The sequence below is a fragment of the Amblyraja radiata genome, chromosome 8 (genome assembly GCF_010909765.2).
Source record: "Amblyraja radiata isolate CabotCenter1 chromosome 8, sAmbRad1.1.pri, whole genome shotgun sequence".
Taxonomy (NCBI): domain Eukaryota; kingdom Metazoa; phylum Chordata; class Chondrichthyes; order Rajiformes; family Rajidae; genus Amblyraja; species Amblyraja radiata.
The window spans coordinates 40,745,811-40,761,240 of NC_045963.1; the positions used below are offsets into that span (position 1 = coordinate 40,745,811).

At 41.9% G+C, this 15,430-nt stretch overlaps 1 protein-coding gene across 1 annotated transcript; it reads left to right on the forward strand.

Moving 5' to 3' along the window:
- Positions 1-3,894: 3,894 nt before the first annotated feature.
- Positions 3,895-14,988, forward strand: cga (glycoprotein hormones, alpha polypeptide). The gene is made up of 4 exons (XM_033025006.1): positions 3,895-3,965; positions 5,580-5,691; positions 7,831-8,015; positions 14,666-14,988. Exons 1-4 carry the CDS (start codon positions 3,963-3,965, stop codon positions 14,741-14,743), a joined length of 378 nt encoding a protein of 125 aa, XP_032880897.1. The 5' UTR covers positions 3,895-3,962; the 3' UTR covers positions 14,744-14,988.
- The last annotated feature ends 442 nt before the right edge of the window (positions 14,989-15,430 follow it).

Consider the following 15,430-nt stretch of genomic DNA (forward strand, 5'->3'; position numbering starts at 1 on the left):
TCAGCCATTTCTTGATAACACGTGGAATGAAGCTGAAAACTGTCTTCTATGATGGTGGGATGTTAGGAGTGGACTGAGATAATTGAGTAGGCCTTGTCATTTACACTCAAGCTCTGCTGCAACAGCATCGAGAATGGGATGTTCATTAAACCTTCTCTTCCCATTAATTAACTATCGTTCATGTGTATTGAAGGAACAGTCCATAGTTACAAATAAGTTACTTGAATGTCGTCTCAAATCCTTCCTAAAATCATTGCTTTGTGGCCGAATTCCTCCTGTAGCAGTGTTCAGTACTTGCATTATAATATTCAATCATCATTTAGTTTAATTTCTGTGCTATTTTTTGCCAGGACTAGCATTTTTTTTCACCTTTATTGAAATGACTGATGGAAAGTGAACATGACTTTAATTTAAATAAAGCGAATGCCCTCTAAAACTCTCAATTATCTTGTGTTTTACTCATTCCCAGCTCTACTTCCATATGTGTGATTTTTAATAATTCAGAAGCAAAAATTAGAATTATGTGTAAACGAGGACTATTACATTTCAATTCTGGAATAAAAGTGTAATTTTTTTTTAATGTGTCCCCTCAGTAATTGCATCACAAAATGACCTGTGCGTTACAACCATTCATGTTATGGAAATTTGCCCTTATGGAATTCACAAACCATGACCCAAAAATCTGAAGTACGGAATAAAATTGGAATTTCTGAAAATAAAGTGCTGCCGGGAATGGTGGTGGAGGCAGATACAATTGTGACAATGAAGAGATTTTTGGATAAGCACATGAATATGAAGGGATATGGATTATGTGCAGGCAGATAAATTGTTCTTGGCGTCATGTTCGGCACGGGCATTGTGGGCCTATTCCTGTGCTCTACTCTTCTATATTCTATGAATCCTGACAATAGACAATAGGCCATTTGGCCCTTCGAGCCAGCACCACCATTCAATGTGATCATGGCTGATCATCCACAATCAGTACCCCGTTCCTGCCTTCTCCCCATATCCCCTGACACCGCTATTTTTAAGAGCCCTATCGAGCTCTCTCTTGAAAGCATCCAGAGAACCTGCCTCCACTGCCCTCTGAGGCAGAGAATTCCACAGACTCACCACTCTCTGTGAGAAAAAGTGTTTCCTCGTCTCCGTTCTAAATGGCTTACTCCTTATTCTTAAACTGTGGCCCCTGGTTCTGGACTCCCCCAACATCGGGAACATGTTTCCTGCCTCTAGCGTGTCCTAGCCCTTAACAATCTTATATGTTTCAATGAGATATCCTCTCATCCTTCTAAACTCCAGAGTGTACAAGCCCAGCTGCTCCATTCTCTCAGCATATGACAGTCCCGCCATCCCGGGAATTAACCTTGCAAACCTACGCTGCACTCCCTCAATAGCAAGAATGTCCTTCCTCAAATTAGGGGACCAAAACTGCACATAATACTCTAGGTGTGGTCTCACTAGCACCCTGTACAACTGCAGAAGGACCTCTTTGCTCCTATACTCAACTCCTCTTGTTATGAAGGCCAACATGCCATTCGCTTTCTTCACTGCCTGCTGTACCTGCATGCTTACTTTCATAGACTGATTTACAAGGACCCCCAGATCCCGTTGTACTTCCCCTTTTCCCAACTTGACGCAATTTAGATAGTAATCTGCCTTCCTGTTTTTGCTACCAAAGTGGATAACCTCACATTTATCCGCATTAAACTTCATCTGCCATGCATCTGCCCACTCCCCCAACCTGTCCAAGTCACCCTGCATTCTCATAGTATCCTTCTCACAGTTCACACTGCCACCCAGGTTTGTGTCATCTGCAAATTTGCTAATGGTACTTTGAATCCCATCATCCAAATCATTGATGTATATTGTAAATAGCTGCGGTCCCAGCACCGAGCCTTGCGGTACCCCACTAGTCCCCGTTTTCTTTCTCCTGCCTTTCTTAAAAAGTGGGATAACATTAGCTACCCTCCAATCCACAGGAACTGATCCTGAGTCTATAGAACATTGGAAATTTATCACCAATGCATCCACGATTTCTAGAGCCACTTCCTTAAGTACCCTGGAGTGCAGACCATCAGGCCCTGGGGATTTATCAGCCTTCAGTCCCATCAGTCTATCCAACACCATTTCCTGCCTAATGTGGATTTCCTTCAGTTCCTCCGTCACCCCAGATCCTCTGGCCACTTTCACATATTGTTTTAAGAAATAATCTGTACAGTTGAATTCCTTTAATATCCTTAGTTCTTTCCAGTGGGATTTACCTGACTAAACTGCTGCTGAAATCAAGCTGTAAAATTGCTTTGTAAATCATTTTGATGGGATAGCCAATTGGTTTAGAACGTAACTGGACCAAGATCTGATAGGAATAAAAGGATAATTGAGAATATTCTGTTTGGAGGAATGACAAAGTTCATATGGTCCTGGATTACTGGATCATTTTTGTTTGGATACACAAACCTTTGGAAAAATTGTATGTACAGGATTACAACAGCCATTTATTCCTCACTTCGAGCGATTTTGTGGATATGCTGATGAAGTTTGATTTAGAGTTTGGTTTAGAGATACAAACCACGATAGTGGTGTTTAAGAGGATTTTGGATAGGCACATGGAAGTGCAGGGAATAGAGGGATATGGATGATGTACAGGCAGATGAGATCAGCTTAAATTGGCATCATTTCAGTGCAAACATTGTTCCTGTGCTGTACTGTTCTATGTTTTATGGAAACAGTAACTTTGGATTACCTTCCCAATTTAAAATCTTTACAGGCGTAATGGAATGTGTTGACAAGATTAATAGTCATAGATTATTTCCATTTCAAAATGGTACGTTTAAGATGAAAAGAATCAATGTGGCTGTGGAGTGAATGTAATGGCGTTCAAATGGCATTCAATCAAGAGAATGATTGAAGCAGACTCCCCAAATTAATAAAATAAAGAGCATTTTAGAATGGTATATTGAATCATAATGAAGTGAGATAATAATGTGGTGCAAGTTACAAGACATTTGAACTGATACATGGATAGGAATGGTTTAGAGGGATCTGGGTCAAACGTGGGCAGATGGGACTCGTGTAGATGAGGCATCTTCGTCAGCATGGGTTGTAGGGCCTGTTTCCATGCTCAATGGCTCTATGACTAAATGTGGTGAACAAATTGTTTATATGTATACACATATAAATCAGGAGCATGAATGGGCCACAGCCCCTCGAGCCTTCTCTGCTGCTCAACAAAATCATGGTTGATCTGATTGTAGCCGCAGTTCCACCCTCTCCCCTGGTCTATCAAGTATTGATTTGCCTCTCCTCTCACAATGTTATGATTTGTGCATTTTCCAACAAAGAATGTGGGCAAAGGCTTGTAAGGGAGTAGAACTGTACCGGAGATCGACTATGTGACTTGCTGCTGTTTGCTTCATTCACTTGCAACCTGGTGGTGATTGGAAACCTACCACGAAGGGAACGATGGGACAAGGCTGCACCTGATCTGTATCTTATGAAACTGGTCCGGTCACAGATCCTTCCTTGGATACTTGTTGGGCTTTTAGCGATTAAATTTGGACAATAACCTTTGAAGTAACTAATGCCCGAATTGCTTTATTATTGTAATACTAGGAATTCAATGTCACAGTATCTGAAACAGCTGGATGCTCAAAGAAAAAGTACTTTTCTCTAATCTCTTTTAATGCATATGGTGGCTGAAATGAAATTCAGCTACTTATATGTGGGATTATCTGACAGAATTGACCCTGAGTGGGGATTTGGATGAGGAGGTAATTACGTCAATTGTGCTATTGGTTATGCAATGTCTGTTCCGCTGCATCTGATACAAGGCGCAATGGGTATAAAGGCTGTGAGATCCAGCATTGCCACAGAATGTAAGGAGGGTGCCATCAAAAGACAGGCAGACGCACAGAACATCGTCACAACTGCTCCACGCTATCTTCAGATTCCAGAACTGGACAATGGTGAGAGATGGTGTTCACTTATATGCAAAATCTCAATGAAGTGAAAGTCTTGTGCAGTAGTAGTAGCATTAGGCTTATTTTGTATTTTATGATGTACTTAGATTACATAGAAAACTGTAAGATATTACGGTAGTGGCATGTAGATAGAAACAAACACAGGTTTCAGTCAAGCATTGGCCAGTGTGGGTCTTCTATATATTACAAAAGTACACCGCGCACACTCACACACATATTCACGACACTAACGTATGAATATATCACATGTCACAAATCACCCCACCTGGTACTCAGTTATTAAGGATACAGTTACCATTATATACACTACACTACAAACACTAATAACAATTTTACAAAGAAGGCACTTCAATAAGGCATTAGGCATGTTTTGCATTTAATGATATACTTAAACAAATGATCCTTTGACATAGAAAACTAATAGGACTTTTACATAGAAGACATTTTAATTGTTACTGATATTCTGCACTACATTATGCCCTCTGTGCTATATTCTGCACTCTGTATCTCCCCCTTTGTTCTATCTATTGCACAAGTCTGAATTGATTATATCTAAGGCATAATTGATCTGTTTAAATAGCATGCAAAACAAAGCTTTTCACTGTAGCTTTGTAGCTTTTCATTGTAAACGTGATAATAATACACCTAAACCTAAACCTGATACATTGGAAGCATTTATGCAAACCTAATTGTTATATTTAACTACAGTTTAATTTTCGTTAAAAGCCTTCTCACTGCTCAGTCACAAAGCTACAGGTTCAAAGCCCAGCATAGATTTCAACATGAAGGCTGATATATCTGTGGAATATGAGAGTGGGCACTGTCTTGCAAATCAGTAACCAAAACACAGCCAATTAAAATCTAAAAGCTGCAGATGCCAGAAATATGAAATTAAAACTGTTGGAAATACTCACTACGTCAGTCAGCTTCTGTGGAAAAAGAAACACCCTTACAGATGCTGAGTGCATCCAGCATTTTCTGGGTTTTTTTGTGTAAAATTCAGCTGATCTATGTTTATGCTGAAGAACTACTGAAGGAAGAAAGTGAATCACTAAGCCAACATCCCACTCGCAATCAAAACCATTCTCGTTCATTGTTTAACCAAAACACAAAGTGGGTGACACATAGGTTCTGCTGGGACAGCCTCACAGCTCATATAGAGGTGTATAAAATCATGAGCGGAATAGATAAGGTGAATGCACAGTTTTTTTACCCAGAATCATAGGGCAGAGGAGATAGGTTTAAGGTGAAAGGGGAATGATTTAATAGAAACCCGAGGGGTAACTTTTTCAAACAGAGAAGGTGGATTCATAGAACGAGCTGCCAGTTGATGTAGTTGAGACAGGTACAATAACAACATTTAAAAGACACTTGAATGGGTACGCGGATAGGAAAGGTTTAGAGCGATATGGGCCAAATGCGTGCAGGTGGGACTATGTAAATGGGGCATCATGGTCAGCATGGAAGAGTTGGGCCGGAGAGCCTGTTTCTGTGCTGGATGACTCTATGACTCTAGCGGTATGGACAGTTTAGGTTGATTTCATCATGAGACAAAATATTAGTGGTAATTATATATAATGGTTGGCCTTTATGTTTCAGTCTGTTTACAAGATGCTTGATTACATGAAGTGTGGCGGTCTGGTTCTGATTGTTCTTCTCGTGGTGGAGCTCAGCTTTCATTCCTTTCCTGAGGTGGAGGCTGCAGCTGGAGGTGAGATTCACACATTGCCAGTGGTTGTTTCAGGGTGGCACTCTGGCACAGCTGTAGAGTTGCTGCCTTATAATGCCAGGGACCCGGGCTTGATCCTGACTGCAGGTGCTGTCTGTACGGAGTTTGCACGCTCTCCCTATGACAGCATGGGTTTCCTCCGGGTGCTCCGATTTCCTCCCAGACTCCAAAGAAATATAGGTTTGTAGGTTAAATGGCTTCAGTAATATTGTAAAAGTGTCCCTAGTGCGTAGACAGTGCAAGTACGGCGTGGACTTGGTGGGCTGAATGGCATGTTTGTGCACTATATCTCTAAAGTCTAAAGTAAAAATCAGCATCTGTAGAAACATGAGTTGAAAACAAAGGATAGAGAGCCAGCAGAGATAAAAACACTGTCGCTGTTACAACCTGGTTCTCAGGAGATAAATCATTGTCTTGGAACTTGCTGGGAAATGTTCCCCAGTTACACTGTAAAGAGCCATCAAGTTTGGGATTCATGTGTCACCGTTGAAGTCCCGACAAAGTCATATCAGTCCCGATCATGACATAATAGCAGAATTAGGCCATTCAGCCCATCATGTCTACTCTGCCATTCAATCGTGGCTGATCTATTTTTCCCTTTCAATCCCATTGTCCTGCCTTCTCCCTGTAACCTTTGATGCCCTTCCTAATCAAGAACCTATCGTTTTCAGCTTTAAAAATATCCACTGACTTGGACTCTGCAGCCACAGATTCACCACCCTCTGGATAAAAACATTTCTCCTCCTGTATAAAGCCCCCTTATTTAAATTTGGGTATGTAGTAAAGCTGGGAGAGCTACCCTTACAAGGCTGATTAAAACAGCCTGACAAACTCATGGGACCACAACTGTACTCAGTTGGAAGTGAATGGTTCTGGAAGTCCTCAACGTATCACTGAACAAGAGAAAGCTGCAGAATGGAAACATGGCCCTTCGGCCCACCGAGTCCATGCCGACCGTAGATCAGTTATTGACGGCGGTTCTATGCTATCCCACTTTCTCACACTGGGGTAAATTTACAGAGGGCCAATTAACCACAAACCCGCACGTCTTTTGCAATGTGGGAGGAAACCCACACGATCACGGGGTGAACATGCAAACTCCACACAGAGTTCAGCTTCAAGCCCAGGTGTCTGATGCTGTTAGTTACAGCTCTACCAGCTTCGCCATAGTGTTGTCTTCTGAACCTCATAAAATCTTCAGGTTAAAACATGGTCAAAATACAGGGTGCTGCTGCTACGACTTGTAGCCCTCCCTCTGCTGAAGACTGAACACCCCCCCCTCGACATGGGCACTGAGTGTGCTCAGTGAGGTCAATGCTGAAGAACAGCTCAGCAGCACCACCAGGAGGCAGAGGTAGGTATAGCAGCAGAGGGAAGAGGTCGGGGGAAAGTGTCACTGATAGTTGGGGGGAATGAAGGCAACAAAGGCGGCCATTGGATCTACTGAGTCCACTTAAGAATAACAGTCAGAGGTTGAGGGGAGACTTGATAGAAGTACTTAAAATTATGAGAGGCATAGATAAGGTAGAGTCAGAACCTTTCTCTCAGGGTGGAAAAAAATCAAATAGAGTATAGCTTCGTGAGAGCACTTTGTATCTTTCTTTATTATTCATGATTGTTTAACAAGCTTTCATGGGATAGGATGCCAAAAGAATAGCGTGGCTTGTTATTGTCTTGGACATAACCATAACCAATTTGGTTTAGTGTAGTTTAGAGATACAGCATGGAAACAAGCCCTCCCGCCCACCAACTCCGTGCCGACCAGCGATCCCCGTACATTAGCTATATCCTACACACTAGGGACAATGCACAATCTTTACCAAACCCAATTAACCTACAAACCTGTACATCCTTGGAGAGTGGGAGGATACTGGAGCACCCGGAGAAAACCCGCACATGGGGAGAACATACAAACTCTGTATAGACAGCTGTCAGGATCGAACCCGGGTCTCTGGCGTTGTAAGGCAACAACTCGACCGCTGTGCCACCGTGCCGCCCTCGTTGTTCATCTGACAGTAACTTAGGCCAGTCAGATCATGTTGTTTGTAGTGAAAGCTTTTGTAGGTTGTGTTAAATCCAGGATCTGGAATGTTGATCCAAATTTGTCCTTTCTTCCCAAAGGATGCCCGGACTGCAGGCTGAAGGAGAACAGCCGGTTCTCAAGGCCAGGGATACCCATTTTCCAGTGTAAAGGCTGTTGCTTTTCCCGTGCTTATCCCACACCAATGAGGTCCAAGAAAACAATGCTGGTTCCCAAGAACATCACTTCAGAGGCTACATGCTGCGTGGCAAAATTATTTTCCAGGGTAAGAGTTTTGGAGGAAATAGAAAAATAGAAATAGAAAACCTGATTCAAGAAAAGAATTTGGCAGTGAGACTGAAAATGTAGCCCATTCTTTCACCCAAACAAATGGAGCACCCGCTAAAATAATGAAATACATTTCAGGGATAGTATTGCCAGCACCTATTCAAAGTTTAGTATCTAGAAAGGTGTTGGGTTTACAAAGGGTACTGTTAGCTTTCTGTAGGAAAAGGTCCAGCTGGAGAGCACAGGAAAGGTTTCGAGAGACATGGGCCAAACGTGGGCAGGTGGGACTAGTGTAGATGATGCAGTTTGGTCGGCATGGGCAAGTTGGGGTGAAGGGCCTTTTTCCTTGCTGTACGACTCAATGACTATGAACTGGGTCTTAGGGGAGTCAAGAAGTTTGGACTTAAGAGATGCAGCGAGGACGGCCCTTTGACCCACTGAGTCCGCACCGACCAGCGATCGCCCTGTACACTAACACTATCCTACATGCTAGTAACAATTTTTACAACTTACTGAAAGTCAATTAACCTACAAACCTATACGCCTTTAGAATGTGGGAGGAAGACCAAATATAATTGGTCTTTTCGCTGATGATATCATTATTTTTCTTGAACGACCAGATATATGTCTCCCAAAACTAATGAACCTATTTGAAACATATGGATACTACTCAGGGTATAAATTGAATATAACAAAAACACAAATTCTTTCATTCAATTATTCTCCATCCCAACAAATCAGAGATGCATATAATCTGAAATGGAACTCTAAAACGATGCAGTATCTTGGTGTAACTATAACCAAAACACTTTCCAACTTGTTTGAAACTAATTATAATAAAATTGAAGAAAACATCAAAAAGGATGTTGAGAGGTGGTCGACCCTTCCTCTAGACTTCAGTGCCAGAATACAAACGGTAAAAATGAATATCCTACCTAAACTACTATATTTATTCCAATCTCTCCCAATTAATGTTCCCCGAGATAAATTCATAGCCTGGGATAAAATGATCTCTAGATTCATTTGGAATAGCAAAAAACCAAGAATAAAATTAACAACACTTCAACTGCCGAAAAGCAAGGGTGGAATGGCTTTACCAAATCTGAAGAAATACTTTTATGCAGCTCAACTCAGACCTCTGGCTTGTTGGTGTAGACCTGATTATGAATCTCGATGGAAAGAAATGGAAAGGGAGATACAGGGTTACCAGACCCAGATTTTGGTGGGAGACAAATATCTGAGAGGGGCTTTGAGACATGCTATGGATCCAATAGTAGCATTTACGTTAGAAATATGGAATGTTATAGTGGAAAAATACAAATTAAAAAGAGGGGTTCACGCATTGAAGTGGTTCGCATATGACTCAAAGTTTAAGCCAGGGGTGTATGATTCAAAATTCAAAGAATGGGCACAAAAAGGCATAACGGCAATGTATACAGTTTCAGAAAATGGCGAGTTTATGAGCTTCCAAGATTGAAAGTCAAAGTATGGTCTCGAAAACAAAGATTTTTTTAGATACTTGCAGTTAAGAGACTACTTTATAAAAGAGATAAGGCCAGAACTAGATGAAACTTCAAATAATGTGATCAAGGTGATTGTGGATGCATACAAACAGAAGGGGTCTCGGGTCATCTCTGCTTTCTACCAAGCTCTGGTGGAAAGCGGGGGAGAATCAACGCTCTACATAAAAACAAAAAGGGAAGCAGAATTAAAGATTCAAATAACAGAAGAAGAATGGTATCAAATGTGTGAAACACAATGTTCATCCACAAGCTCACTAGTATGGAGAGAATTTTGCTGGAAGAATCTATCTCGCTTTTTTATAACACCCAAAATAAAAAGCAGACAACTTGCTGTCCAACAACACTGTTGGAGGCTGTGTGGGAGTACGGAGGCAGACCACTCGCATATTTTCTGGAACTGTGTAAAGATAAGGCCATACTGGGAAAATGTTAATGCAGCTATAAATAATATCTTGGGTTATAAAATCCCAAATACCTGCCCTGTGATGTATCTGGGGCGTATTAAAGATAGTGTAAAAATAGAAGATACATATTTGATTAAAGTTTTGCTTGCAGCAAGTAAGAAGGCCATTACCAGGCAGTGGCTTAATGAAAAAAGTCCAAAACAGGAACAGTGGTTAGAAATTGTGCGAGACATCTTTAATATGGAGAAATTGACATATTCCTTGAGAGTCAAGGAGAATTCATTTGAGAAGATCTGGGAAAAATGGACTGTTTATTTGAGCCATGACACCAATTAGATAAATGCCGAGCTAGATATGGGAAGATTGCGTTATATAGAACTAGATGGTATGTTTGTATGAATGTTGAATTATCTCCAGATAACTAATCAATGTAATGGTTTTTCTTTTTTTAATTTGGTAACTGAACCACACGGTCTTATTCCAATTTTTAAAATTTATTTACTTCTTCTTTTTTTTTCCCCCCATCTACTTATTTTTTTATTTTGAATGCTGTTTTTCTTACTTTGTTTTATTTATGGTGTTGCACTGTTTTGAAAATATCTCTTAAAAATCAATTAAAATTTAAGTGAAAAAAAAAAGAATGTGGGAGGAAACCGGAGCGCCCACAGAAAACCCACGCAGTCACAGGGAGAATGTACACACTCTGTACCGACTGCACCCATAGTCAGGATCAAACCCGGGTCTCTGGTGCAGTGAGACAGCAACTCTGCCACTGTGCCGCCCTAAAGTTAGATTGGTTGAGGTGCTCCAGGGGATGTGGGTGGGTATTTGGAATGAGCTGCCAGAGCGGGTAGTTGAGGCGGGTACCTTGACAACATTTTAAAGACATTTGGATGGGTACATGGACAGGATAGGTTTAGAGGGATATGGGCTGAATGCAGGCAGGTGGGACTAGTGTATATGGGACATCTTGGATGGCATGGACAAGTTGAGGCTGAAGTACCTTGTAGACATAATAGTACCAGAATGTTGATGTCCCTCATGCAATTGGTAATGGAAGTTGCCAACTTCAGTGATGTTTAAATAGGCATGGAGAGAGATGAAAATGATTTTCTCACATCTTTCATTCGACTTAGTAGAATAATTTGCAGAAGACCAATAATGGGACCATCATGGTTAGGAATGATTAGCGGCAGGGGGAGTTTCTTAATTCCTGTAAGCCAGCTCCCTGTATCCCTGCTCTGCCCAACCTGCTGTCTTTTGTACCTGCAAGAGACTTTGCTATAATTGCCTCAGTGCTGTTTATTAACTTCAGGCTGTTAATGACTCTAATAGACTTGCCAGTGGGAATTCCTTTGTATGTGAGCTGCCCCAGGGAGAAGGTAGACCTCAGAAGAGATACTAACCAGATTAAGCTGCATCATAGGTGCCTACCTGCCGGTTCTGTCAACACCTCAGGGTATGGTTACTTCGTGAAACTATTTTTTTTTAAACTCAGATGCTGGAAATAGAAACATAGAAACATAGAAAATAGGTGCAGGAGTGGGCCATTCAGCCTTACGAGCCAGCACCGCCATTCAATATGATCATGGCTGATCATCCAAAAATCAGTACCCCGTCCTTTGATTCCATTAGCCCTAAGAGCTAAATCTAGCTCTCTCTTGAAAACATCCAGCGAATTGGCCTCCCCTGCCTTCTGTGACAGAGAATTCCACAGATTCACAACTCTCTGGCAGAAAAAGGTTTTCCTCATCTCAGTCCTAAATGGCCTACCCCTTATTCTTCCCTTAATCTGCAATAAAGACAGAATTATCTGGAAACACTCAGCAGGTTGGGCAGCATCTGTGTAAAGAGACACAGAATTATCATTGCAGGTTAAAGACCCTTCATCAGAACCATGTAGGAAGGAACTACAGATGCTGGTTTACACCGAAGATCGACAGAAAATGCTGGAGTAATTCAGTGGGTCAGGCAGCATCTCTGGAAAAACGGAACAGGTGACGTTTTGGGTTGGAACCCTTCGTATGTCTGAAGAAGGGTTCCGACCCAAAACGTCACCTGTTCCTTTTCTCCAGAGATGCTGCCTAAGTCGCTTAGTTACTCCAGCACTTTGTGTCTGTCTTTGTAATAAACCATCATCTGCAGTTCTTTGTTTCTGCAGTGAAAAACTTTGTTTTGCATGCAATCCAGTCAGATCAGATAATACTATACATAAATACAACCAAGTCAATTCAAGTATAATAGAAAGAGCAAAGGGGAAGATACAGGATGCAGAATATAGTTCTCAGCATTGTAGCGCATCAGTTCCAGAGACAAATCCAATGTCTGCAATGGAGTAGAGGTGAATCAGACAGTCCCCTAGCTTGGGGAAGGGCTTTTCAGAAGCTTGATAACAGAGGGGAAGAAGCTGTTCCTGAGTCTGGTGGTGCGCACATTCAAACTTCTGTACATTCTGCCGAACCGGAGCAGGGAGAAGAAAGAATGACCGGAACGGGACGTCTTTGATAATTTGGCTGCTTTTCCGAGGCAGTGTGAAGTGGAGATGGAGTTAAGGATATTGCCATTAATTGTTTATTGTGTGTTGTGAACCTTTTGAGCAATACCTTGTTTTGACTCCCCTCATAGCTTGGTGAGTGTGCAGAGTATCATTGAAGCTCATCAATCAAGGAGTGCTCAGGTCTTTCTCAAATCTAGATGGTAGGGAAGGTGCAGATATCTTCAGTGTGCATGTATTCACGTGTGGACAGTAGTGACCAGATTGTCTGGGCAACACAGTGGAGCAAAGGTGGCACAATGGTGCCACTGGTAGAGCTGCTGCTACACAGCGGCAGAGACACAGGTTCGATCCTGACAATGGGTGCTGTCTGTTTAGTTTGTAAGTTCTCCCCATGACCTGCGTGACTTTTCTCTGTGTGCTACGGTTACCTCCCACACTCCCACAAGCCTTTCTTGACGTCCACTGAGTGAGGGCTATATTTATGTAGTGATGTTTGTATTTAATCTATGAACCACTGTTGTTTGTTATACTATTCTTACACCAATGTAAAGCACTTTGGACAACGAGAGTTGTTTTTTAAATGTGCTATATAAATAAAAGTGACTTGACTTGACGTCTCCAAAAACGTACAGGTTTGTAGACTAATTGGCTTGGTAAAATAGTAAATTGTCCCCAGCGCGTGAAGGATGGTATTAGTCAGCAGGGATCGCTGGTCAATGCGGACTTGGTGGGCCGAGGGGCCTGTTTCTGCGCTATATCTCTAAACTGGACTAAAAGGATGTGGAGGTTTTAAGGTTAATTGGCCTCTGTAAATGTCCCCTCGGGAGTGGATGGGAAACTAGGATGTCACAGAACTAGTGTGAATGGTTAATTGATGGTTGGCATGGACTCAGTGAGCTGATGCTTAGTTTAGTTTAGAAACAGCGTGGAAACAGGCCATTTGACCCACCGAGTCCGCACCAACCAGCAATTCCTGCACATTAACACCATACTACATACACTAAGGACAATTTATACAAACCCAAGCCAATTAATCTACGAACCTGTACGGCTTTTTTAGTGTGGGGGAAAACTGAAGATCTTGGAGAAAACCCACACAGGTCACGGGGAGAACGTATAAACTCCATACAGACAGCACCCGTAGTCGGGTTTGTACCCGGGTGTACGGAGCTGCAAGCGCTGTAAGTCAGCAACTCTTGATTAGTACGGGTGTCAGAGGTTATGAGGAGAAGGCAGGAAAATGAGGTTAGGAGGGAGAGATAGATCAGCCATGATTGAATGGTGGAGTAGACTTGATTGGCCAAATGGCCTATTTCTGCTCCTATCACATGAACTCTACCGCTGTGCCACCGTGCTCGCCCAAAAATCTCATGAAGAACCTGTTTCCCTGCTGTATCTTGAAATGTGCTGTCCCTGATAGACACCTGCTGAAAATGTGTAGCGGAGGATGTTCAATGCTAAAACGCTTTGTTAAAGCTACCCGTTAAATGATGGCCACTTGTCAGATGTTGGAAAGCGAGGATTGTCTGAACAAGGAGGCAAAGATACTGAAGAGGAGAGAATGCAGGAATAGCCAAGATTGTTTAATTGCCATATGTACAGAAAAAAGAACAATGACACTCTTACACAACAGGCCTGTAAACACAGTGCACTTGGATAATATATCATATACAAAAATTAAATAAATTAGTTGTTTTTTTTCAGTTTAAGCAGGATAGTCAAGTCAAGTTTATTCGTCACATACACATACGAGATGTGCAGTGAAAAGCGCTGAGGTGCGGCACAGTGGTGAAGCGGTAGAGTTGCTGCCTTACAGCACCCAAGACCCGGGTTCGATCCCGTCTACAGGTGCTGTCTGTATGGAGTTTGCACATTCTCCCTGTGACCGCATGGGTTTCCTCTAGGTGTTCGGGTTTACTCCCACATTTCAAAGCCGTGCAGGTTTGTAGGTAAATTGGCTTCTGTAAAATGTCCCTAGTGTGTAGGGTAGAACCAGTGTACGGGATGATCGCTGGTCGGCGCAGACTCGGTGGCCGAAGGGCCTGTTTCCACATTGTAACACTAAACAAAACTGAACTGTGCTAAATAAATAACCACAATACTAGTGCAAAAAAAACAAACAGCTGCCTGATACATATGCATGAACCTCTGTAACTAGCCCAAGGAATAATGTATGTGTGTTGGATATCACCATGACGTTTTTTCATTTCTTAATCTTTTTCAGGTGACCTTAATGGGAAATCTGAAGATCGAGAATCACACTGACTGTCACTGTGGCACTTGTTACTATCACAAGTCCTAAAACTGTAAACTGAAAGAGTATATTAATTGCATGTGCTTGAATCTGCAGTCATTTTATGTAACTTTGCTTTTAAGCTGTGTAATGGACATACAGTAGGAAATTAGTTCATCTTTTCCAATCTTATGTGGAACTTGCATGTCATCAGTATGCACATTGAATTCTCACATTTTAGGTAACTAATCTAGAAATACTCTCCCACTCACACTTTTCCCCCTCTCTTCTCTGTACCCCACCTGGAACTGCACCCATTTCTCCCTTTCCCTTCCAAAGAGGAAGAAAGATTCTACGGGGAGTAAGGGGCGACCGTGGCTGACAAGGGAAGTCAAGGACAGTATAAAAATAAAAGAGAAGAAGTATAACATAGCAAAGATGAGCAGGAAGCCAGAGGATTGGGAACTTTTAAAGAGCAACAGAAGATAACTAAAAAGGTAATACGGGGAGAAAAGATGAAGTACGAAGGTAAGCTAGCCAAGAATATAAAATAGGATAGTAAAAGCTTCTTTGGTATGTGAAGAGGAAAAAATTAGTTAAGACCAAAGTTGGACCCTTGAAGACAGAAACAGGTGAATTTATTATGGGGAACAAGGAAATGGCAGACGAATTGAATAGGTACTTTGGATCTGTCTTCACTAAGGAGGACATAAACAATCTCCCAGATCTACTAATGGCCAGAGGATCTGGGGTGAG